At 31.6% G+C, this 27,305-nt stretch overlaps 2 protein-coding genes and 1 long non-coding RNA gene across 10 annotated transcripts; 1 reads left to right on the top strand and 2 right to left on the bottom strand.

Annotated features, from left to right (window-relative positions):
* Nucleotides 1-70: 70 nt before the first annotated feature.
* On the bottom strand, nucleotides 71-2,610 carry LOC116404978. Of its 2 annotated transcripts, none has more exons than XR_004218004.1 (3): nucleotides 2,342-2,610; nucleotides 1,766-1,842; nucleotides 71-155 (listed from the first exon to the last, which is right to left on the bottom strand). It is a non-coding gene; the product is annotated as an uncharacterized LOC116404978 (long non-coding RNA). The 2 variants fall into 2 exon arrangements; XR_004218005.1 differs by lacking the exon at nucleotides 2,342-2,610 and adding an exon at nucleotides 2,140-2,335.
* A 2,780-nt stretch (nucleotides 2,611-5,390) lies between these two features.
* Nucleotides 5,391-11,064, bottom strand: LOC101220208 (probable methyltransferase PMT26). The gene is made up of 9 exons (XM_004143300.3): nucleotides 10,852-11,064; nucleotides 8,921-10,045; nucleotides 8,664-8,813; nucleotides 7,735-8,005; nucleotides 7,436-7,546; nucleotides 7,138-7,312; nucleotides 6,580-6,852; nucleotides 6,095-6,289; nucleotides 5,391-5,995 (listed from the first exon to the last, which is right to left on the bottom strand). Exons 2-9 carry the CDS (start codon nucleotides 10,007-10,009, stop codon nucleotides 5,767-5,769), a joined length of 2,493 nt encoding a protein of 830 aa, XP_004143348.1. The 5' UTR covers nucleotides 10,010-10,045; nucleotides 10,852-11,064; the 3' UTR covers nucleotides 5,391-5,766.
* A 7,077-nt stretch (nucleotides 11,065-18,141) lies between these two features.
* On the top strand, nucleotides 18,142-26,249 carry LOC101214885 (protein trichome birefringence-like 14). 7 transcript variants are annotated; one of them, XM_031889384.1, is made up of 6 exons: nucleotides 18,143-18,351; nucleotides 21,620-21,874; nucleotides 22,856-23,038; nucleotides 23,775-23,945; nucleotides 24,647-24,842; nucleotides 25,101-26,249. In XM_031889384.1, the coding sequence occupies exons 2-6, from the start codon at nucleotides 21,721-21,723 to the stop codon at nucleotides 25,927-25,929; spliced, it is 1,533 nt and encodes a 510-aa protein (XP_031745244.1). In that variant the 5' UTR covers nucleotides 18,143-18,351; nucleotides 21,620-21,720; the 3' UTR covers nucleotides 25,930-26,249. The 7 variants fall into 7 exon arrangements, with proteins under 7 accessions (XP_031745241.1, XP_031745244.1, XP_031745242.1 ...); XM_031889382.1 differs by having other exon boundaries at nucleotides 18,143-18,458; nucleotides 21,624-21,874; XM_011659431.2 differs by having other exon boundaries at nucleotides 18,143-18,458.
* Nucleotides 26,250-27,305: the final 1,056 nt, after the last annotated feature.

Genomic DNA, 27,305 nt, shown 5'->3' with positions numbered 1-27,305 from the left:
AATGTAACTTCTAGTTATCTGTGAAGCATTCATAACCTTCATAACAATTGTAGAGTAAATAAAGATTCACCTGTCCACTCATTACTCTTTGTAAAGTCGATACCAAGAATTAAATTTGATGATTCAAGACCTTCGTGTCTCAATGCAGATATAACCTGAACGAAGTGTCATGTATTTCCAGTATGCAAGTACTTGTGTGAATGTCTGCTTGAGGGGTACGGTGACATTCATATTGATAATAAACAAAAGAGAAAATATAAAGACTGACTTTCAAATATTTAGGCAGAATTAACGTACAGAAATTAACTGTTAACATAACAGTTTAATGTTTAAAAGAACTTCAAATAGGAAAATATTGAATTGAGCCGAGTTAGAAAAACTTCTAAACTCAAGAAATTCTCTGTAACTGTTATGTCTACATATTTTAAGAATATCGAGATCTCTCCCTCGTGAAAAGTTGGTTAGAAGATCTCAAAAGCACACAACTTCTTATCTCATCAACTTTATTGGGAACCTTCTAGTAAGGAGGTCTTAAAGTTAAAGCTGTTTAAAACACTTAAATAGATAAAATCTCATTCTTTCTATCTCATTCCTTCTAACAATGCCCCTAAGCTACTTTATGGGAGAAGTCCTCTGTAAATCCAGTTTCACCCTCCACAGTCTATATATTACCGGCATAGGATGAATCTTGCTTCTACTTCATCCATTTTCCTTCCTTTTAGCATACCCTAACTTATCATCTCTAATAACAAAATTTATACGATACTTGGATGAGAGGAATATATAAAAGATGTTACCAATTACAATTACAATTACTAACTCCATGGCTTTATGAGAGGTCTAGAACTCTTCTTAGATTTCACTAATTACCTGACCAGCAAGACTATCTGGAGGAGGGCGTGAGAGAATCCTGACTAAGAGATTTGCTAAATGTATCACATTATTTTAATTTTGTGTGAGAGTGTCGCATTTATTCAACTAAACATTAAGCCTATTCTACTAAATGCATTATGTTCAATAAATATCCAAAAGTTCTTCCTTAGAGATCCTCCTTCAATGTCTAAACAACCAAGACGCTAAGTTATTCTAACCAAATGATGACAAACAGTTAATATGTAACTGGAAAGTTTCCATTGGTGATTTCATGCATATCAACAATTATTTTTACACATAGGAAACAGGGGACATCAATGATCCAAAGCCAAAACAAAATCGACAGTGTATAGGCCATATCCCTAAGGATGAGGATTTGTAAGTCTAAACAGAGGAATCAAACAAAGAGCCTCAAATCTAAGTTGATCAGAAATTTGGGAGTATTTTAGAAAGCTTAAATGGAGGTTACGTATGCTCCCAAGTAAATGGTATTATGCGGATAATAGCATAAAAGAGCTGGCTTAGTACTGAATTGTCCACAGAAAGCATAGAACATACAGACGAAGAGAAATAAATATAAAAGACGTTGCATTGTATTTGGCATAATAGGTCAAGTCAAAACCACAATGGAATGAAGTAATCTGATCCACGTAACAATACTTAGAAAAATCAATCAAGTCAGGCAAAAAAGTTAAGTGGGATTAAATTTAATTAGAATTTAGAAAGAAAACAATTTTTTGTTCTTGAACATAATTTTCATGGGAAGGGCCATTGCTAATCTTAATCTCAATAAAAGTCCAAGACCGAAAAAGGTAATGAAGTATAAATAATATAGATTTTGTTCAGCATACTTTCAAACATAGAAATAATCAGCAAGAATAAAAGAGAGAACCTGATCCAATGAGCTGAAATTATCAGCAATATACCGGTAGTCTATTTTCCGATGACGATCTGAATCCATCTAACTCTCTGCATACAAAAAGGTTTAAGCAAGTTCTCATTTAAGTTATTATAATACAGTAACTCCAGATTCCCCAATCTCAAATGTGCTGTTCAAGAACGGTAAATGTACATTTAAGGAGCAACTAGGACATAAGAATCAATTAGCTAGGATGCCTTTTCCTCTAAACTTGTTAAAGTCAAATCATTCAAACTTGCTAAATGAAACATTGAAAATCTATGATCATCCCATAAACAAAAACCCCCAGCTCGATTCATAACTTCTAAAAGGAAAAGGGTCGCATGATTGAAGCAGATAACACAAACCAGTAACTAAAATTGGCGAAAATGCAACTGGGTATCTTAAGTAAGGGGGTGAATTGAATTCAGAGCTCTATATTGAGCAGACCCAGAAGACAAATCAAGTCATGGAGGGCCAAAATGAAGTAAATAGAAGAAAAAAAGATGAGTTGAATTCAGTCGAAAGCATAAATAAATGGTTTAAATGGAATAACAAGTAGCAACTCACAGAGAGCAGAAGGAGAAAGGGGAGGTTTTGTTAGGATGGCCTGCAAGGGAAAGAGATACAAAAAGAGAAGAAGGTCAAAAGGGAAGCTGAAATGGTTCTGAATATGGGGATATTAATGGATATTTTGAAGAGATTCCTTCTCGTGTTTGTCATCTCAGACTTTAAGGAAAAGGTTCGTTGTTAATGCGTGCACCCAACCCATGTTCAAATGGTGTAAATCCACAAACTTTCCACCTTTTTTTAATGGATGAACTGCAGCAGCATGTCTATGAAATATATATATATATATATTGGCGGTGGGCAATTCATCCTCTTAATTGGGAGTTGACAAGCTATGATCTCCCAACAGGTTATAAAGAATAATTATCTAAAACTTTAATAACCTATACTCCGTTAATATATTAGATAACACAAACTATTATAAATGTAATCAAATAAAATAACATTTTTTTTTTTTATTTAAAAAGTATCTTATGTTAATTTAAAATAATTATTTTTCATTTGTTTTTTTTCATTATTAAACTTAAATTTAAATATCCAGTTTAAAACTATTATAAATTAATTAATAGATGAAAGTGAATAGGTAAATTTTGAAATCAAAATTGTGATGAAAATATTTATAATATAGTAAATTTTTACTTTCTATTGGTAAGATAAATAGTAATAAATCCAAATAGACATCTCTCTATCTATCACGAAAATAGAAAGTAATATTTTTTTTTACATTTATAAATGAGTTAGTATACATTTTGGTTATATTAAAAAACATGATCTTTTGAAACAAAACTATGGAATAAAATAATTCTCAAAATCGAAGATTCTATTTCTCTACGGGATATATTTAGAGTCTAATTATATCATCAATATTATTAAAGATAGATTTTATATTTCATTAAAACACAGTATGTACACATCATTTATATTTGAAATTTTTATTATAATTTATGATAATAAAAAATAAAATAAATAAATTTGTAGTAAACAAGTATGGCTTTTAATTGGTTTATTTCTTAATTGTTTTTACTTCAATGACATATGATGATAAGATATTTGAACACACCTAAACTCAATACTCTTATTACTTAAAGTAGTGGTTGAATTAGCATGGTAAGATAATTAGGTTAAGTTTAACTAACCCCTAATTATTAAGAAGAATAATTAATACGTCAAATTGGAATGATGTCTCTAATATTTTACTTGTTCAAACTATAATTTTAATAAAAGTAATCAGTTTTATTTGCCAATAATTATTATTTTAAAATAATTACTTTGGAAACGTAATAAAAAAAAATTACATTGCCTCAATAAGATCTCATCAGTTTATAATAAATTACAACTATATCTAATGATACGAGGATTTTTAGAGTAGAATCATAAAATTTTAGAGGCACTTGCAAATATGACAAAATAAGTTATAATAATTAAGTCTATAGCACATATACTTTATTATTTGTGAAAATGACAAAAAATAAAGCCTAAAATAGCTAAACTAATTTACCACCCAATACAATTTCCTAAAAAATTTTATGGTCAATATAGACAATATTATAACGCTACAAAAAGCCACAGTCAAACAATTTACCTAATATATTTTAAAGAAGAAACAAAAAATACAAAACAACCTCTTCCTCGCTTGGAATGTTTTCTTCTAACGAAAATATATTAAAAACGAAGCAAACTAGCTACCACCAACAAACAAAAAACGGTCGCTCACTTACAAGAATAAAAATGTAATATTATTTGAAAAATATCTTTCTAATTTCTAGAATCGAGAAGATCATGTAGAGGATGTTAAAGATGTTAGATTATGAGCAACTCTGTGAAAACTTTAGAAAAGTGAAAGATATTTACGAATGCAACAAAAATCATTTCAAATGTACTAAGATTATATTCTTATAACATTGCAAATATAGTTTAGCTCGACAACTAAACGATAATAGGAGGGGCTAAGATGAACCTAAAGTATATAATATAAATATACATCCCCACTGCTAGCTACAAAGTAGTAATAAAAAAGGTGCATAATTGTGATTATTGATAATTCAAACAACCTTTTGACTTTAGAATTAAAAACTTAAGATGCTTTCTTGCAGTACAAACTAGTTAAAATAAGACGACTAAGTAACCTAAAATGATTTTACTTTTTTTTCTTCTTTAATTTATAAAAATCCATAATTAGTACACACACATTTAAATGTTGTAATTATTTACAACTTGCTTTATATTTAAGGTAGTTGGCAGGACTTGATTTTCACAACTTGCTTTAAAAGTTAACAACTACAGTAGTTGATAATACTTTATATATGGGTTTTAGAAATGGATTGAGATGTATTTTATCAGATGAATTCAACTTGGTTGGATTTAGTTATAAGCTTATAGATTTGCTTTTTGATATATTAATTAATAATTTGAATCAAAACAAACTAACTAAAAATAATTAAAAGTAGTTCCTACGTTTTTATTGAAGATAATATTTGAATTCTTACTAAAATTTTGAAAACTCTCTTTATAATATTTTGTAAAAAAAGTATTATTATTTAAAATAATTTTCCATTTATAAATTTGTTAATCTTTGGAACAACGTTAAGCAATATATTTAAGGAAGATGAGAGTAAGAGAAAACAAACCCAAACTATAGATTTCAAAATCGTATAAGGTGGAAAAGGAAGATGAGAGTAAGAGAAAACAAACCCAAACTATAGATTTCAAAATCGTATAAGGTGGAAGCTTGAGATTTTCAATTTCATTCAAAAGCACCTAAGAAGATCATATATTTAACCCAAAAACTTGAATAAATATTGCAATTACTCCCATACATCTTTATAATTATTTAAAAATCATGTGCATTTAATTAATACACACATGTACGTGACAGGTGTAATAGTAGTAGGAGGACACAAACCAACCTAGTTTCATCAACTTTATTAAATTCGTGAATTTAAGATATTGAGTTTGAAAAGTACTTTTAATCATTACAAAGAAAATTAAAAGCAAAATAAAAAGGAATTTAGCAACCGTAGTTAATTGATTTGAAGTTGCAAAAGATGAATTGAAGAAGAATGTATACGATTTTTCATTAATAACTATTTGAGTATCATAGAGTACAAGGAAAACTGAACAAAAAGCCTTTGAAGAAGGAATAGGTTGCAAAGTAGAAGGAAAAATGAATTACACTCAAAGGCCTAGATGAGATGAGATGAGAGATGAGAGATGAGAGATGAGAGATGAGAGATGAGAGATGAGAGATGAGAGATGAGAGATGAGAGATGATACACTCTGCCTAATTACGAAGTAACCATTGGCATAATATTGAAACTTTGAATAACAAAAAAGAATTTTGACCTAACCTTTCCCCTCCTTTGCCCAACTAAAGTAAAGTGGGAACTGGAAGATGATGATACTGAAGACACCCATGGCCTCCCCCTCTAAGCAATTGCATATTGGAGTGTTTCCGATTCACTTGGTCGCCACATCGACTTCTGAACGCACAGCAATGCTTCATTGTCTTTGAAGTAAGTAAATCGAACCTCCCATTTCATTGACTTGAACATGCTTTCGAGCTCATTCACTGTTTCTGAGTTGTCCCGAACTATGAGTTTCCCGTCTGGTCGGAGGATCCGGTCAGTCTCTGCAACTAAAGCGGCTATATTGCACCTGTTTGTGTCCATTGAGTTAAGCACTTAGTTTAGATTGGAGCCCAGGAAAGGAGTGATGAATGATGGAGTTAATGTTAATGTAGTATGCTGAACTCACCTTGTTTTGACCTTGGAGAAAAGATGATCTGCGTGAAGAAGGTCGTATGACCTCGGGTAGGTGTTGAATGATTCGCACCAGTCGTGATATATGCCGAATAAACCTCGTTCGAAGATGATTGGGAGAGTATCAGCAGAGTCTATTGAGACAACGTTCATAACCCATACTTTCAAATTTTTCAATGCAGCAGCAAATCTGTGAGGAAGTGAAGAACTATTCATATATACAAAGAAAAATGAAGAATGTTGTATTTGAGTGATAGAACCTAGCAAAAGTGTGTCGATGTCTTTACACAGTATGTTTTCTATTTTTATCATTTGTCGATTTACCAGTAGAGCAATTCATCCTAACAACTATAATATTACACAACTCAACCTAAAGAAGACGGAAGTAACAGGTATGAAAAAGTTAATTGGCAATGACATAAATATGATGATAGCTATAACTTGAAGTATATTTCCTGTGAGGGGGAAGGAGAATCTTACCCTCCATAGACAGCTCTCATGTCCATGACATTTCGCACAGTTGACCAGTCGATTCCCATGCCAGATAGATATGACTTTGTCACGACCCGATTCCAGTGTTTATGATCTGCAGTGAAATCCTCTGGAGCAGCTCTTCCATAAACTCCAACCTGAGAATCCAACAACCAGTATGGTGGCTTCTCCAACCTTGATGGCCATTGCTCTGGCCATTTAGAACCACGCTCTGATTCATTTGTCGAGATTTTGTGCATGCATGCCTGGAGTGGCACGTTCCTGCAGAAGGTTTGAACAAATTCAGTAGCAGCAACAGAGCTATAAATTTGTTTTTTAAATAAGTATTGCATTTGGGGAAAGAAAATCTGTCTTGGTTTTACATTCTAAATTTGTCTAAGCTTAGCTTAGAAATAAGAGAATGAACAAGAAGGCATATATGAAGGGGAATGATAATGGACCGAGGCTCATTATTTATTGAATCCTTATTCCTAGAAATTGGGTCTTGGATAAATGAAAGTAAAAAATTTCTTAACTGGGGAAATTAAAATCATAAAAGATAAGTACCATGCTGCACTTGGATCATCCGAATCAGGGCAGAGAGGCGGCTCTTTTTCATATCTCTGCTCATAGCAATCATTATTAGTAGGTTTCCTATATATGGCTGCACTAACGCCATTCACTGTATCCTTGTTAATCGATATAAGTTCCCAGCACATTGCTTTCGTCAGCTCTTTCATGGCTGCAAAATGGTTCCACCACATACAAAGCTATTAGAACTCTAATTTTTTGAAGCTCTCTGGTTTAACATGTAAATTTACAGCTTAAATTTTCAAAGGATAATATGGGTTTAAAAATTGCCAACCGTTCCATATTCCAGCATCTTCAGCATTCTTCTGATAGACTGGTGTAGCAGACCACACGAAGAAGCCACCAGGCCGCAACAAACGATTTAGCTCCAACAGAAGTTTGCCACCTGCACAGTTTCTTCAGAAGTGAGCATTGAAACACGAGCTATTCACAAAATGTTTTACTTCAGTCACTGATATGATGAAGTACCATATGATATATCAAAGTGATCGTGGTTCCAACAATAGAAATTTAACCAAAAATCACAAGAATTGAGAGAAAGTATTGACTCAGACGTATTAATCAGCACATTACCTTCTATGTGCCATGGTACCCTACAACGAGCACAATGGACAACATCAAAAACTCTTCCTGGGTAGGGAAGTCTTTTTGTGCCCATAACGGCAGATATAGCGGGAATTCCCCTCTCAAGTGCAAACTGGACTTGTGCTTCATGTTCATCTTTTGGTGCCAATGACATGGTTAGTACGTCTCTTTCAAAAAGAAATCCTCCAAAGCTGGCCACCCCACATCCAACATCCAGAATTACACGTGATTGTTTTCCCCAAGCGAGGTCATTGACAGACTGCATCAGTAAGAAAAATTGTGCATTTGCAAAAGGTTATCAAGCATAAATCACAAAATGTTGTTCTTCAGTTCAATAAGTCTATAAGACTACAGTCATCTTCGTCTATCATTGGATTGCATGAAATTGTATACATTAACAAAATCACTCAAAAATGTTTTCCAAAGAAGTAGTCGGAAACTAAAAAGATCAGAATGATCATATAAATATATACACCATTAGCGTCGTTGGTCAATTATCAATATCATACAACAAGACTTCCTCCAATCCAAAGCATCAATAACAAAGACTTCATCAAATAAGAACTTTTCTTCCCTAAAAATAGAAAAGAAAAAAAATTGCGAGCTTTCCAAATGTTACTAATAACTAATTTTTTGTGTTTGGTAATGTTCTAAATTACACCTCTTCGTGTAAACACAGAGGAGGGTGGAGGTGCAATCTGTCAATACGGGGGGTAGGCTAATATCGAGGTTGATCAATATCCCTGAGTGAGTTCCAGCTAGAATGCTAATGATAAACTTGAATTTGTGAAATAAAGCTGTGGTGGAGGACGTAGAATAGATAAAAGATAAACCACCAATGGTAGAGACGGTAATGTGGAAACCAAATGAGCATGTTAACATATTATACTAACAGGGCTCAAGGAAAGGAATGTTACCTCCTGTATGAAGTCAATATAGTGAAGAGCACCGTGCTTGAACTGGGTCCCACCACCAGGAAATGTTAAGTACTCACCAGAAACCTTAACCCAATTTTGATGTCCCTTAACTTCAGCAAGTTTTGTGTGGGGAACATTATAGTACCATATCTGCAGAAACACACTCAATTAGAACATCAAAGGATGGAAGGGAAAAAAATAAAAAGCTGAACCTATAAGACGCATTTTCTGAATTAAAATTGTTAGATCTCTTTAACCTTTTCCCTGCTAGTTGGCCATGCAATTGGGCGTCTGTAGCCCTCTGGAAGTGAAACAAGGCAGGTGGGAGGTTCTTCAGGACAATGCCTCTCTCGATGTTCATAATGTTTTGTACTTGGAAGACTCCTAATTGCTTGCAAATTGTCGAGGCAAGGAATGTAATCTGATCCAGCAGTAACGTTGCAAAGTTTCCACACGTACCCAGATTGTTTCGTGGAAGATCTTTGAGTCTCTTTTTCATTCTTTGACTCTGCTGCTTGAGTTGACCATGCCCCATTTTGTGTTGATGTTTCATTCAAAAGCTCCGACTGAGCACCAGAAGGAAACTCTTCACTAGTTTTGGATTGGTTATTTTCATTTGTGTCATCAGTACTTTTTTCTTCTTGCTTCACATTCTCTCCTTCCTGACCGTTATTGTTTTCTCCATCTTTAGTATCATTTGAGTCATCTGTTTTTTTCTCCTCGTCCTTTTTCTCGTCTGTATCATTTGAATTTGATTGTTTCTCATTAGAATTCTCCTCAGTATCTCCTTGTCCACCAGATCCATTGTCACCACCCTCGGGCTTAGATTCAGAACCTTGTTCTCCATTTTCCTCCTTAGAATCACCATCTTCTGTTTTTCTACCATCATCTGGTTTAGTTTCCTCATTCCCTCCGTTCTTGTCCTCATTCTGTTCTTCGGACTTCTCTTCAAGCTTCTCTTCAGGCTTCTCTTCCGGTTTCTCTTCCGGTTTTTCTTCTGGCTTCTCCTCTGGCTTATCCTCGGGCTTCTCCTCAGGCTTCTCTTCCTGATTTTCCTGCTGACTAGAACCTTCATTGTCGTCCCCTTTCCTTGCATCGTCAGGCAAATCTCCTGGATTATCTTCAAAAGGCTGAGTTTTTCCCTCATTGGTCTCAATCACCTGACTTTTTGCCAGATTTTTGTTCTCCTGTGGCACATCAATGTTTTGAACCGGAACTACAGATGATGACGTTAACATCCATATTCCAACCAAACACAAAGCAACGAATACAACAATGGTCACTGTTGAGCAATAACTCGACGACGACCTTCTGTTATCTACTCTCGAATACTTTCCCAATGCCATTTCTAATTGTAACGTTATATCCTAACGAGTTTGCACCTGAAAATGGAAAGGGAATAAACAGATTAGTCGATTAGAAAAAGAAGAAAAAAACGTATCAATTAGTTGAATACACAAAGATCACCGACAGCCTGCATTCATACTAGCAAAAGATATCATGAAAAGTGAAACTTGGTCCCAAAAGCCGTTCAAACATCAACGTCAAATAAACAATTAAAAGTCCGAAATACAGAAATTCAACTTAAGAGAAATGTATCACAAATCTGACTAAAACACTAAGAAAAGTATTCAAGGAAGAAAAATCAGCCAAAATTCACGGCACAATTTCCGCAATCAAACACTCACTGAAGTGGTGACAACTGACATAGACAATGAAGATCAAGTAAATCAACTTCGATACACATTAAATCATATAAAGCAATGATTTAGTACATCCATACAAAATAAGGTCGATCCAGAACAGAGCACAAAAACAAATATCACTCGCATAAACAAAACCCAAAAACCACGTAAAGTTATAATGAAAACACAACATCATTCACTCACGTACAATGAAACACAACAAGAACATAAACAAACTCCATCAGATCTACATTCAATCAGCAGAAAAACGACTAAATCAGACACCAATGCGAACCGAAACAGCAACAAAGAACCATAATTAACCAATAACCAAATTAGATCTACACTAAAAACGCGTAAAAAATGAAAAAGGCAACAAAAAAACAGGAGCAAAAAAAAAAAGCTAAAATATGCTGAATGTAAGAAGGAAAGAAAAAAGAGGATAATGAACAAGATCTAAGCGATCTAAACAGGCAAGAGTAAACAACAGCGCGATAGCTTACCTAGAAAAGAACAGATCTAGAAAAGAAAGACAGAAAAAGGGGATTGAAACTATTCCTCCATTTTTCTCCGGCAGCGCAGAGAGGATGAAATGTAATGGTGGAAGAGCGAATGAAGGGGGAGAGGAGATTTAATAGAGAAGAAGAGAGAGCAAGAAGAATTGTAGCTGGTGGAATTTAATTAATTCAAAAATTAGTTTAATTTAATTACATGATTAATTTTCTAATCATATTCCCAGTGTCCAAAAACACCGACCTTTAGAAATGGCTAACAAAATACGCGGTGAGGAGAAAGAGAGAGACACGCGCGCGCGTTCTACGGAATAACGGTGGAAACTTTGAGAGGGAGAACCCCTGCGCGTGTTCTTCACACGCAGTAGATTGGATGTGGGTGAATGACATGTGGCAATCCCTAATTAATCCCAGCTTTCTTTATTTAATATTTTTTCTTGCTTTTTTTTTTTATTTTTTATTTTTAGTTCTCTATATATTTATTTCAAAAGTCAAAAAATAAATATAAAAATTTCTTATGCATTATAATTATTTTTCTCTTTTCACTCAACCATCGCCATATTGATGTTTTAGCTAATTGATTTATGAAAGATGGAATTGATGAATTTGATTATTCATTCATTTTTAGATTTCGTATTTAACCCATTTTACAATAAATAATAATTATTTGTTATGTTTGAAATTTTATTATATTAGAATAAAAAATTAATGGTTGTAGAACTTATCCAACATTTTCCAAATTTAAAAATAAATTGTTTGATGAACAAATGTAAATTTCAAATCAATGATGTAATGAAAACGTAGTTATATTTAATGGGTTTCAGTTGTATTTGGTAATTGTTTGAGAAATTGTATTTTGACTTAAACAATTTTGTATTGGATATTATATTTATAAATGATCATTTATTTAAATTACTCACTCGTGATTTGATTTTTTTAATTATTGTTTTGTAATATCATATAAGAATTACATAATAAATATTATTTTTTTAAAAATAAAGGTGGGATTTTTGTAAAAATAAAATATTATATTTCTAGTTACTTTTTAAATTTTTAATATAATTCATCAGTTTGAAAATTTATAATTGAAATGTTGGGTGTAATTGAGATTGTTTGTTAAATACATATTTATTGTACACGATAAATATAAATTTATAATTTTTATTGGTCGATATAATTTTTAAAATTTTTCTGATCTAAACTTCAAAATCTATCATTTTGTTTGTTTGAGTAATAATTTCTTTCTATAATATGTAAGCCGATAATCTTTACGTCAATTATTACTTCGAATTATATATTCTTTTTCACATTAGAATATTATCATGTCAATGTGTGTTAAAGTTTGGTTTTTTCCAGTAAATTGTAAAGATAGTTCAAACGATTGTTTTTAGGTTTTTCTTTTTTATAGCACAACAACTACAAGGTAAGAGATCAAATCTTCAACATCTAAAAAATGTCGTGTTAATCACTGTTAAGCTAAATTTATATATATTCGATGAGATCTTCAAAAATTATTTTGGTGAAATGAACTTTGTATGTATATTGATTTCAGTATAATGAAGGCAAACTCTAATATTTGATCATTTGATGTTTTCTCTTGGAAAGTAAAACTATCTTGAAATATATTTTTTTTTTAATCTTGTTCTCAAGTTTGATTTGTCTTGAGGGCTTTGCCACTTGTTATTATAGGCTTTTAGTTCAGAGTTATAGCTCTTAAATTTGAAAATGGTTTAAGTTTTTAAGTGCCTTTAGCATTTAAAGACGTGTTTGATTCTCAACAATCTAGTCAGTGATTTACTTTTTTGAATTCTCTCAATATCTTCCTTGGAGTTTTTAACTTCTTAAATCTTTAAAAGAGCAAAATAAAATTATATTTGATGTGTCGGTATTAAGAGATTTAGTCTATTTCATAATCTTCAAATGCTTCAGGGAACCTATATTCAAATATTTAAAACTTCAATCTTTGGATTTTTAGAGCTTTCGAGCTTTGTCGACTTTCAAACCTATATAAGATATCTCAAGTATCTTGATCTTCAAAACTTGATAAAAAAAAATTGCACTTTCAATCATCCGTCTTTAAATCCTCAAAACTTTTAAGTGTTAACCTTTTGTTCTTCCAACCCCTAAAATGAGGAGTAAGACCTCAATATATATACGAAGATGCCAAGGGCTTAGCTACAGTTCCTTTTAAGCCAAAAATTAGGGCTAAGTTTGTTCTTTGGCCCAAAATTCTAGGCATCGACGTGAATTAGATACACTGAATTTTAAACCAGGACAACTTTAATTTCTCGATCCAATTCAAATTATATTTGAGACTCAAGGAGTATTAGCCAAGTATACCAATCGTGGTCTAGGCTAGATCACTAGTAAATTGAACAAGTTATTTTTGTGATGAATGACTACAAAGAAGACACATGACCTTTTTTTAATTCACCATTCATTAGCATCCAAATTTAAAATTTGAGAAAATAATGATGAATTGGGTCTAAAATTGAATAAAATGAACTTCTTCCAAAAACAATAGATTATAATATTTGGTAAATATATGAATTGAGGTGTATAAGAAGAGAAGGTGGCACTTAGATCTCGATCTCCATCTTCTCGAAGACGTGACAGCGACTATGGACCCACGCGGTTCAAACGCCTCATCAATTGCTCCCTTTTTGTTTCTTTCTTTCTTTTTTTTTAAAATATTATTATCATTATTATTATTATTATTCCTTCATACTTCATAGTCATGTTTTATCTTTTTATCTTTTTTCCTTTTAATTTCTTAATTAGTATTTTATTTTGATAATCGCCCTAAATAGCAAAATACATCAAATATTTATACTTTTTAGAAAAACGATTAAAAATAACACAATATTTTGATTCACAATTATTTCTAAAAAAATTAAAGATAATTAAACAATATTTTGATTCACAATTATTTTAATTTAAAGATAATTAAACAATATTTTTGTTCACAATTATTTCTAAAAAGATCAAAGATAATTAAATTTTGTATTTTAGTAATTCTTTTAAAATGTGTAAACAATCTTTTTTTATTATTCTTGAAAAAATTTAGAGACGTGTTCAAATATAACAAAAAAAATTGAAACTATTTACAAAAGAAATATAGTAAAAGTTATTGAATTCTATTTAGCACGTACTTTTAGATTATGAAAAATTGTCAAAAATAACAAATTTGACAAAATATTTATATCATATAGCAGAATTTTAGATTCTATCGATAATAATATAGAATCCAAAACTTTTGTTATAGCTTGTAAATATTTTAATTTATTTTACTATTTTTATATATTTTTGTGAATAGTTTCTTCATCAGAATTTCTATATATAAAAACCAAATATTGAAAATTTTTAATTATTACAAAATAACTAAATGAAAAAAATATTTACGGTTAAGACCAAAATATATATATATTTTTAATTCACTAGTAGTTATCTTTATCAAATATTAAAATTTAGTGGTGTATATATATGTTTAATTTAAATAACATCATGCAGTTATATAAATATTAATATATGTAGAGTCAATTAATTGTCCTAACAAAAAAAACCTTATTCCACTTTACTACTTTTAAAACTTCCTATTTATTTTCCTTCAAAAAAAAAAAAAAAAAATAGAACTCTACTATTTAAAGAATAACATGGACCCTATTTAAGTGTAATTGAGAGTGTTTTCAAGATGTAGCCCATGTGCCATCTCTTTCCTTCCCTCAATTAAATAACTAAAAATAAAGATGCCCTTTAACTCACCTTTTTCTATATTAAAATAAGTATTTGAATATATTATAATAATAAATATTAAAAAACTACAAATTTCATCCTAATTTTATTTTTGTTCAATCTATATTGTTTGATAAAATATCATTAAGTCCAAAATTTTCATAAATTGTTTTCATAGACGTTGAAGAATGAAATCGAAAAAACTAACCCTTAAAATAGATATTTAACGTTTAGACATAAATAGATATATATCTCAACTTGTTGTACAGTCTATCACATATACAAATTAAATTTTTGTTATATTAATAAATAAGTTAGTTGATTTTGTTATTTTTGAAATTGAGGTAAGAGTTTAGGTTAGTTGAGTTGAAGATGTTATTAATTATTTAAATTTTTTCTCTTATCAAAAAAATGAAAATTGTCTGAGTTACACTAATTATTAGCTAGTAATAATTTATTTTTAAATTTGAATCTCTGCATTTTTTCTTGAATGATTAAATTAAAAGATTTGTGAGATACTAGGAAAAATACAAAATTCAAATTGATTCCTCCATACATTAAGGTTGAACATAATAATCATATGAAAAACTATATATATATATATATATATATATTATTAACCACAATATGCAAAATTTGACACTTGTATAGTTGGGCTATTGTTCATTCAATAATTAGTCCTTTTGTTTTATTTTTCTATTTTATAAAGAAAAATTGTTGTGTTTTTATTTATATATATCTTTTAATCATTACAAAGGCCCATACTTCGGCCGGTCCGACGGCAGGAATTATAGAAGTTTGACGCCGGTAATATAATATATGATTTTATGTTGTCAATTTAGGTTTTATTCCAAAATAGATTTTAACCATTAGATATTTTTTTCTTGGGTCATATTTGATAATTTCTTATAAATATTTTTTCTCAATGATTATAAAACATTTTTGGAATGTTTTCTCAATAATTAAAAGTAAGATAATTCTACTCTCTTGACAATTTAATTCACTCCTCGTGTCTTTGCTTTTTTTGAAAAATAATATCTAGAATGGAAATAGTACTTTTAATTTCGAAGTTGATCATATATATATAAAATGTAAGATTTCAAATCTCATAGGTTACGAACTCTATCAAATTTTGAAAAGCCTAAACTAAACAACTGAAAATATAACCTAAGTTAAACTAGTCTAACTCAAAGCACTCAAAAATTGTAAAAAATGGTTTTATAGAAGGTTTGAACAATAGAAAAGAACTCCGATCGATCGACTTACATATAATATGAAATCATCACAATAATATTTAAAAGTCTACGCATATTTTAATAGGACGAGATTACCGGAAGAAATGAAAAATGAAAATTAGTGCAAGATATAGAAAAAAGATAGAGAGAATAATGAGTGAGCTAAAGTCGTTGGAACAAAGGAAAAGGAGAAATTAATGAGAATAATGGACCAAGTCTTACATGCAAGCATGTAGGAGACAGAATATAAACATACACACACATATGTGAAGCAAATAATTGATTGCAAATACATGAGACATATGACAATTAGGAAATATAATCAAAGATATTAGAAAGATCCCAAATTTATTGAGTTCCGAGATGGTTTCAATATTTGGAATTAGTATTTGATCGAATTTTGATAATCAAATTCAAACGATAATCGAAGATGAAAAAATAAGATGAAGGTCTTTGAGAATTGCTTGAATTTCGACCAAAGAAAAAACGAGAGGTAAATTATCGTAGTCGATTGATGATGCTGCTACTACAAGGCGGCCTTGACCGTTATTTTTTATTTCATATGTTGATTTTTTTGTCAAAAAGATTTAATAAGAATTTTGTTTATTATTATTTTGAAGATAAATTATTAATTATATTAGTAGATAAAAGATTGTTATTTTTATTATGAATCTTTATCTATTTCTTTTTAAACAAGAAAATTTGCGGGGTCTTTAAATTGTGAAGCTTCTCGCAAGTTTTAGTGTGCGAATTATTGGACTTTTATTCGAAGAAATTCGTGTTGCTGAAGAAGCTTGTTGAAGGTACTTTAGTTACCTTATGTGTTATGGTAAATTGCTGATTAGAATCTAGAGGTGTTCTCACCATGTATCAATTGATAATAAATATGAAAGAAGACTGAAATAGTTCAACTGCGGTCAATGAATTCAGGGGAACTTGAATTTATCTTCAAGTAGATTTAAACACAGATTCAAGAAAATCTATCTTTGATTAATTGGTTTCTATTATAATTTAAGAATGTTGTTGATTGATCAATTGAATCTTAATAATATTTCTTATTTGAGCTAATAAGTTTGCTCTAGACATAGGTGCATGCAAACTGGTTTAACAACAGTTTTTGTGTTATTCGTTCTTTATGTACTTACGATAGCTATTTTTGTTGTTAATTATTTTTTCGACATAGCTAGAAGATATTATTCATCATTTCACTTAATTTTAACACATTAGATATAATTTATTATTTTACATACATATGTGGATGGAGATGGAGTTTTTTTCTTTTTAAATGTTATTTATGATATGAGGGAGAACCTTGATCTTGGAGTCCTCAACCCAAATTAGGGTGGAAATGGTTCAATTCGATAACCAAACCGAACTTAATTGAAAAGTTTAAAATTTCTATATAGGAAACATAACCAAACTGTATTTATGCAGTTTGCTTCAGTTTCAAATTTGATTTTAGTATTCTTAAAAAAATAATTCAATTTGGTTCGATTTTGTTATAATCTAAAAAAAAATCAATTTGGTTCGATTTTGTTATAATCTAAATCAGAAACGATTCAGTTTTACTCAAATTTTTAAATATATAAATATAAAAATAGATGTATATAATAGTTAAAATATCTGTCTCGTTTATAGAGATTAAAATGATTAGTGTATCAAATCTCATATTCATAATTGAATTCCTAACCTTCATCGAGTTCTTAAGGAAAAAAAAAAAATATTTTGAAGAATTTATAATTGATATTTGATTTTTTTAAAAAAATAGTAGATGTTACAAAATATTTATAACTTATAGCAAATTCTATCAATGATAGTCATTAATATACTACAGCGATATAAGACTCTATCAGTGATAAAATTCAAAATTTTTGCTGTAGCTTGTAAATATTTTAATTTATTTTACTATTTTAAAAATTTCTCTTGAAAAATTTACAAATATAGCAAAATTTGTCAAATTTTATCATTGAAAGAAGTCTATCATTGATAGATCATGTTGCAAATATTAGTCTATTACTAATAGATCATACAAGCCTGTAAACAATACAAGTCTATCAGCAATATTTGTAATTTTTTTGAAAAAATGTTGATACATCTTTAATTATTATTTATAAACTATAATTTTCTTTTTAAAAATCTCCATAATAATTTATACAATTTCGTAAGTTAAAATTTTATTATGTTTCTTTTTCTATAAACAAATTTTAACAAATTTTATAGTTAATAATAATTTTGAGTTTATCTTTTTCCCAAATGTATGTGTGAATAAATAAAGTTAAATATAACAGTTGACAACTATTTAGACCTCAAAATAACGTAGAGAGCTAAACTAATTCGTCTTCCTTAACGCGGAAGACGAATTATTATTTTATAGTCAAACTGTAAATACCCAATGAAAGAATTTCAAGAAAAATTTCATGTTCTTCCTTTGATTCTGCGATTGGGGAAATTGGAAAAACTTTGAAGTTTACATTTTTAGATTTCTAGGTCACGAGTTGTTGAAGAATCACATAAGAGGAAGCTTGTGAGTTGAGCTTTCCGTTTATTTATTTTGGTCAAACTTTTTTCTTTCCTACTGAACCCATGGCTGATTGTTAAATTTCGTTGTTCAAGTTTCCAGAATTTATAAAGGTATGCATTTTTTATCTATTCATTATTTTAATCTGGACATTGATTTAATACAATGTTGGATGCTTTTAAGTCATTTGAATTTCAAATTCAACCTCACTGATTTTGGTTTAGAGTTTAAATGGAAGTAATGTTATTGGTTTTGATGAAGGGTTTATTATTGAATTTGTTTGTATTATCTATTGGTTATTTCATTTTGTTATTGTTCTGTTTGAGTGCTGTACTACTAGAATATGAATGGACAATCTTCAATGAAGTATTTGGGGATTATAATGTGTAATTTGTAGAAGATTTGAATGAACTATCTTGAATGAACGGTTTAGTTAAGTTACCAGCCTTCTAATTGTCTGTATTGACAGAGGATTTCAGTTCCTTGATTGTTTATTTTAATGTCCTACCAGGTGTCTAATCTATTCAACCGGGCCAATCGATAGAAGTTTTATAATTAGCCACAGACTTTACTTACTCCTTCTAGTTTGCCATACGATCTTAAAATGGTGCCTCTTTCTGATCTTTTCCCATCCTTTGATCACTGTGCTCGTCTCTTTTCAAAATGCATTCAACACAAACATTTAAGGGTTGGCATGTCCTTGCATTCCCACCTTATCAAAACTGCACTTTCATTTGACCTCTTCCTTGCAAATCGTCTTATTGACATGTATTCCAAATGTAATTCTATGGAAAATGCACAGAAGGCATTTGATGATTTGCCCATTAGAAATATTCATTCGTGGAATACCATTCTTGCGTCCTACTCTCGTGCTGGATTTTTTAGTCAAGCTCGTAAAGTCTTTGATGAAATGCCTCATCCAAATATTGTTAGCTACAATACCTTGATTTCTAGCTTTACTCACCATGGGCTGTATGTAGAATCAATGAATATCTTTCGACAAATGCAACAAGATTTCGATCTTTTAGCCTTGGACGAGATTACTCTTGTGAGTATAGCAGGTACTTGTGCCTGTTTGGGTGCTTTGGAGTTCTTGCGTCAGGTTCATGGAGCAGCTATTGTCATTGGATTAGAGTTTAATATGATTGTTTGTAATGCTATAGTTGATGCTTATGGTAAATGTGGCGATCCAGATGCGTCATATTCTATTTTCAGTAGAATGAAGGAGAGAGATGTTGTTACCTGGACCTCCATGGTTGTAGCTTATAATCAGACATCCAGGTTAGATGATGCTTTTCGAGTTTTCAGTTGTATGCCAGTAAAAAATGTTCATACTTGGACTGCATTGATTAATGCTTTAGTGAAGAACAAGTATAGCAATGAGGCCCTGGATTTGTTTCAACAAATGCTGGAGGAAAAAACTTCTCCAAATGCTTTCACATTTGTAGGCGTTTTAAGTGCCTGTGCTGATCTTGCTTTGATAGCAAAAGGCAAAGAGATTCATGGACTCATAATCAGAAGGAGCAGTGAACTTAATTTTCCAAACGTATATGTATGTAATGCTTTAATTGATCTGTACAGCAAGAGTGGTGACGTGAAATCAGCTAGGATGTTGTTTAACTTGATTCTTGAAAAGGATGTAGTATCGTGGAATTCATTAATAACTGGGTTTGCACAAAACGGGCTTGGAAGGGAAGCACTTCTTGCCTTCCGAAAGATGACAGAAGTAGGGATAAGGCCTAATAAAGTGACGTTTCTTGCTGTGCTGTCTGCCTGTTCCCATACTGGTTTGTCATCTGAAGGATTATGTATTCTGGAGTTAATGGAGAAGTTTTATGATATTGAGCCTAGTTTAGAACATTATGCAGTCATGATCGATATGTTTGGAAGAGAAAACAGACTTGCTGAAGCATTGGATTTAATATCCAGAGCACCCAATGGATCAAAACACGTTGGGATATGGGGTGCAGTTCTGGGGGCTTGTCGTATACATGAAAATTTAGACCTGGCTATAAGAGCTGCAGAAACTTTGTTTGAGATGGAGCCAGATAATGCTGGAAGATATGTAATGTTATCTAATGTATTTGCTGCAGCAAGTCGATGGATGGATGCCCATAATGTGAGAAAACTTATGGAGGAAAGAGGTTTCAAGAAGGAAGTAGCATATAGCTGCATAGAAATAAGAAATATAAGGCATAAGTTTGTGGCAAGAGATAATTCCCATAGTCAGATGGGTGAGATATATGAGTTAATGTTTATACTACTAGAGCATATGAACATTATTGGTTACATGGCTCTTGATGATGGTATTTACTTTTATGATGGATACAGTACTTGAACTTTGGGCATGATCTATTTGAATCCCGTGTCTCACCATTGCAAATATATTGTAAAAGTTAGCAATTTCATTGAATGAATTTGAGAATATGAAGCGGAACGATTAAGCTACAAGGCTGAGAAGGACGGATTGCTATCAAGTAGGAGATCTTGATTTTATTTTATTTATTTGTTTTAGTATTATTATTGTTTTTGTTTGTGGTAATATACATCTAGTTTTAGTCGGTAATGCATGAGAATATTTATCATTCAACATTTCAGTGGCTAAATGAATCAATTATAGGTCATCATCATCGTGCTTGTAGTATTTTATTTTCTTTCCCCACCATATTTGTGTGATACCATTACAAATAATCCTAGAAAAAATTGTGAAAATTTGAACTTGTACAGGGCTGGACACGACTGGGCACACCAAGGTTAAGAAAAAAATAGATTTTTCTTAATTCTTATAGACTGAATTTTTGTAAATTGATCAATCTTAAAGTATGAGGACGCTATCTTCTTTCTTTAGTCATAGCCAACTAATTCCATTTATATCTTGTAAGATTTGAAATGTCGTCAATTGGCTAAGCTCTTTATCTTTTTGGTGAAGTACTGTAACAAAAACTTACACGTTTTATTGATAAAGAAGTATAATATCGATATCAATATATAGACATATGTTTTATCATAAAAAAAGTGCACGCATCCTACTTTTTTAGAAATTGACCTGTCATCATGTTTGTTTTGTGTTGCTTTGGTGTTTTCATTTTTTTTTAATTTTCTTTATGTATTGGTGACTCTGATTCTTACATCCTATTATATTATCCAATAGGAAGATTGTCTTTGATTAAGAGATATCTTTCATGGAATGTGGCTCACTAGTGATTTTCGTCTTGCTGCTTTTCTTTCTGTCTTCATGACTTTGATCGTTTCTTCCTTTTCTGTAACTTGCTAGGAAGACTGCTGTACTGGAGGTAAAAGAGCTGATGAAGTTCTGTTCTTAATTTAGACGGAAAAGTTTGTAGGTGTGAGGGCTCTAAGAGTTAGTTTGCAGAGATGAAATTCAGAAATAATTTCCCTGTAAGAGGGCATCATCTTTTCTTGGTCGTAGTTGCTCTCACATTCACTGTCTTGGTGTTGTGGGCTTGGGAGAATCCTTTCCTTACCGCTTCTCAGTCAGTTCAAGCATGGTATAGAAATTCTTATGCAGGTATGCTTGTCAATGCTTGTTTATAACTCTAGAACTGGTCTACTATTAAATTAGACTAGTTTTTGGTATTCTTCGTTGTTCTCTTCTTGTTGGAACTATTAGATTTTTGAGTTCAGTAGTACATTTCTTTTTTTATGACAAAGACAATCTGATTGGAGAAAAGTGAAGTTTGGGAGGTTAAAGGAAGTAAGCTAAATATGGCCTTTATACACAGTTTTTGGTTTCTCCTTTAAAATTTTGAAATTTGCTCTCAAAGGTATTGACTTTTTAGTCAAGTTACTATTTTCAATAACGTGGTTGTAGTTGAGTAGAGAAACTATGACGTAACATTGACAACCTTATATTCTATGAATGGAAAATATTTGAATGTTAAGTTTTTATCTCATTTCATCCAAATTAGAAAATCCCGTTGGCCTTACCTAAATAGAAGCTTACTTGATGGACAACTTCAGTGTACATGCTCCTTCAGTTTCATGCAACTCTCCCCATTCACTGTTGGTGCAGCCTTTTCTCTTGACTCATGCTACCAATCCCCTTTCTCGCAAACCTATATTATTCAGCCTTAATGCTCTTAGAAACCTACCCCATGAGCATACGGTTCTCCTTTCATTTCTTTTAGTAATTGGGTCCGTGGGTTTTCTTCTCCAAAATAGTTGGTTGGACTTTTTTTTGGATGTCATAGTTGGTTGGGTTTTTAATATAAGAGAGTTGGTAAATTTTTAATATAAAAAACTGCCAATATTTTTACAATGCTGCATCACTGTTGCTATATCAATTTCAACCACATTTATTGAATACGGATGTTTTTGAAAAATTTGGAACTTTGAGGACAAAATTGAAACTGTCAAATTGGCAAAAGAAGAAATGGTTCATAAATGTAATGAATTTAGTTAAATGCTGAAACATATTCAAATGCAAATTTAATGTATTTTGCCTTCTCTTGGTATATTTGTACCTCGCTGATGGTTTTTATTTGCTTAGGGTTCGTCGTAGGTTCAACAAAAAGTTCTGTATTACCTAACACAGTAAGGGAGAACGTTGAAAAAACATATTCAAATTCAAGTATAAAAGAAGAGATAATACAAGATGATGCAAATTCAGAAATTACACCCACAGATTCTGCATTCCAAATAGTTCTTGAGAGGAGCAAGAGTAATCAGAATAGTAAGTACTGAGCCTAAACTAGTGGTGCTGTTTTCTAATCACTAGTTTGCATGTTATTTTCTCTTTCAGAATTGTTCCCTACGGTTGGGTAACCGTTAGGAGTTTCATGGTGGCGTAATCCTTGCTTGTGATTGAAGCTTATTTCTTATTGATTTTTGTTCATGTCTCAAAAGAGAAGTTTTACGATTTCTCTCATTGTAGAAGGGAAAATTCTAAATCAGCTATTTAACTCTTCGTTTTATTGGCACATGATTTGTTTGTTAGTTAACTAACGGTCTAAGTAGTTTTTGGAACTATTTTAGAAACCTTTATCAAACCTCAAGGACTAAAATGTTCATTTTGAAACTTCATGGACCAAAGAGACATCCACTTTAAATCTCAAAGACCAAAAGTGTATTTTGCCATTTTATTTTATTTTTAGATTTCATAGTTGGTTGGATTTTTTATATAAGAGGGTTTGGTAATTATTTAATATAAAAAAATGTCAATTCAAAGAAAAACATCACCATTGAAATATCAATTTTCAACCACATTTATTGAATATGGATGTTCTTGAAAATTTTGACACTTTGAGGACAAAATTAAAACTGTTAAAATCAGCAATATAAAAGATGGTTCATAAATGTAATGAATTTAGAAAAATGCTGAAACATAAATGCAAATTTAGTGTATTTTGCCTGTTTTTGCTATTTGTGTACCTTGCTGATGTTCTTTATTTGTTTGGGGTTCATGGTAGGTTCCACAAACAGTTCTGTATTGCCTAACACAATAAAGGAGAATTCTGGAAAAACATATTCAAATTCAAGTACAAAGGAAAAGACAGTAAAAGATGATGCAAACTCAGAAGTTAAACTTACAGATTCTGCATCTACAATAATTTTTAACAGGAGCAAGAGTAATCAGAATAGTAAGTACTCAGGCCAAAATCGTGGTGCTGTTTTCTAATTACATACTTAGCATATTTATTTTCTCTTCGCAAAATTGTTCCCTTCAATTATGAAACCGTTGGGAGTTTCATGGGGGCGTGATCCCTGCTTACTGTTTATGATTGGAGCTTCTTTCTTATTGACTTTTATTGATGTCCCAAAAGAGAAATTATTTTACAATCTCATTGTAGAAGGGAGAATTCTAAAATGAAGGATACCTAGAGATGTTTTGAATATTTTGATATCTTGAAACTCATGATAATTCAAAATGTGCTTTATCAGTCGTTTACTTTGTTCGATGCTATGTTCTTGATTAAAGATCTAGTCGTGGTAAAAAAATTTGACCGGTATCCTTTTCCTAGTGTTGTTACTCTTTACATCAGAGCCCTCTTATAGCAATAAAGAGAAAGGAAACCATATGGATTGTTGTTGGTGAAATTTTCAATTATTTAGACCATATGGATTATGGCTTTATAGAACAAATTTTCCTCATCTAAGGTCTATGTTTTCCTCACGAAACAAAGCTTCGATTGTTAAATATTGAATTATATTGATATCAGGCATTTATCATGAAGGCCATGACATGCATATTAATCCAATATTTAATTTTATCTATGAAATTAGCTTATTCAGTGCACATTAAATCGGTTTGTTTGTTATATTGACTGATTTAACTTTTCAGCCTGTAGCTATGGAAATGGAGGATGGGTCCTTGACAATAGTCGACCGCTATACTCTGGCTTTGGATGTAAGAGATGGTTATCAGCAATGTGGTCATGTAGACTGACCCAACGGACAGATTTTTCCTATGAAAAATATCGTTGGGTTCCCAAAGATTGTGAATTGCCAGCATTTGAGCGGTCTGCATTCCTGAAAAGGTAATGACTTCCTTCTATATTTTTGCATATAGGTTTAGCAAGTCTGATAATATAAAACTGTCTTGTTTTATTTAGTGTATTGGTTTTAAAATTTTCAACCAAACAATTTCCACCATACGATGAATTCTGAAAGTATAGGTATCTATCTTATGGTCCTCAACTCTCTGCCAAGTGAACTATTTAATGGATTGTGATTTACTAAGGTTACTTTCTGCTATTCTCGACACTCTCTGAATGATCTGAATTTGTTCCATTCAGAATGCAGGACAAAACCATCGCATTCATTGGGGATTCATTAGGAAGGCAGCAATTTCAGTCTTTGATGTGTATGGTCACTGGTGGGGAAGAAAGGCCTGAGGTTCAAGATGTAGGAAAGGAATATGGTCTTGTCAAAGCCAAGGGTGCAATTCGTCCTGATGGCTGGGCATATCGTTTCTCAAATACCAATACTACCATTTTATACTATTGGTCATCTAGCCTCAGCGATTTATTGCCTTTGAACACATCAGACCCAGCCACCGATGTAGCAATGCATCTTGACCGTCCGCCAGCATTTCTGAGAAAATTCCTTCATCTATTTGATGTGTTGGTTCTCAATACAGGACATCATTGGAACAGGGGAAAAATGAGACAAAATAGATGGGTAATGTACACTGATGGAGTTCGTAGTGAACTCGGGAACTTAAAAGAAATAGGCATAGCTAAAAATTTTACGGTGCACAGTATCGTGAAATGGCTCAATTCACAACTCCCTTCCCATCCTCGACTCAAGGTTTTTTTCAGGACCTTATCACCTCGGCATTTCCGCAATGGGGAATGGAATTCTGGAGGTAGCTGTGACAACACAAGACCATTATCTGGAGGAAGCAAAGTAGAGCAGAATGGATCAAGTGATACAGTTGTTGAGAATGCTGTAAGAGGTACACAAGTAAAGATATTGGATATAACTGCTCTTTCATATCTAAGAGACGAAGCTCACAAATCCAATTACAGTATCAAAGGAACATCGAGCGGTAGCGATTGCTTGCATTGGTGTCTCCCTGGTATCCCGGATACGTGGAACGAGATTCTTATTGCACAAATATAGATTCTTTTGTCTTGAAGATTTTAGATTTTCTCTCTTGTGTAATCCTGGAAGACTCATCTTTCTAATTTTTGCTGCCTAGAGCTGTACTAATTGGTTCAGGGGAAGATGATCACTGATGAGATGGCGTTGGTTGCTACTGAATTAAATTATATGGTGGGTATTGCCTACGTGTCATTTTTCATTTAAAAAGAGTCAATTTATACTTGTAAACTGTATAAATTACATGTATCAATTTAAACTATAATAAGTATATTTCATTTAACAAACTGGTGGATCAGCAAAATGGATGATTAGAATTAATGCATTGACATTTTTTATAATTGTACTTTTATCTAAAGGTTCAAACTGATTCGAAAATACAGGCGAGTAAGGGTTTCAAATGCTTTTTGATATGAGACGAGGGTGTAAAGAAAACATATTGACTTTTGACTTTATAGAATGATGCTTGATAATGTTCATGTTTCTGTTCTTCTTCATTTATCGAGAAAGCATGCTTGTTTGATCCTAATCATTCCCACCCATTTGTTTACGAGGCCATTAGGTATCAAATCCTCACAATCATTTTTCAAAGTTATACTATACAAGAGTTACAGATTTATCAACAAATGAGCTCCTTGTAAGGCCTATATAATTCACAACTACCAAGAAATCACGGGTAGTACTGCCATCCTTAAGTAATAGTTCCTGCTGTTTGGTCGCGATCATCTACTGCGAATTGTGCAATTTCCTTTACGTATGGGGCAGACGAACCATAATCACCCAGAGGAGTACGCATATATCTATGTATCTTTCTAAATTATTACTTAATAAAAGGGTATACTTTAATTTGTGTCCATCTTTCCCATCAAAATGTTGTTTCAAATTTATAGAACTCTGCTCTCCAATTTATTCTATTCCTTTAGCGATTACATTCAACTTAACGAATAGTAATCGCTATTGTTAGGAATCTAATTCGTGTATTCCCTTTTTATTTAAGATTATGGTAAGTTGGAATCTTAACTCATTAATATCACATGATTCACAATATTTTAATTAGGAGTTTTTTTTTCAAAAATAGAATAAAACACGACAATATTTATACAACGTGAAATAACAAAAATACTTTCATAATTAATCGGTCACACACCATTTTGTGCCCGTCTAAACGATCTTGTACCCTTATACATAGTCTAAACGATAATATAGTACCAACTCTAAACAATTTTTACCCAGCCTAAATGATCTTGTAATAAAACTAAAGGATCTGTTGGTGATAGTGATCTATTTCTGTCTATTTGAGATAAACAACTGATTGTTTACATGTTAGTACACGATCGTTTAGATCCTGTACCAATATCGTTTAGATCTTGGACCAAGAAGAAAAAAAGAAGATAAGA

The sequence above is a fragment of the Cucumis sativus genome, chromosome 7 (genome assembly GCF_000004075.3).
Source record: "Cucumis sativus cultivar 9930 chromosome 7, Cucumber_9930_V3, whole genome shotgun sequence".
In the NCBI taxonomy this organism is placed as follows: domain Eukaryota; kingdom Viridiplantae; phylum Streptophyta; class Magnoliopsida; order Cucurbitales; family Cucurbitaceae; genus Cucumis; species Cucumis sativus.
This window is presented reverse-complemented; position numbering and strand designations above follow the sequence as displayed.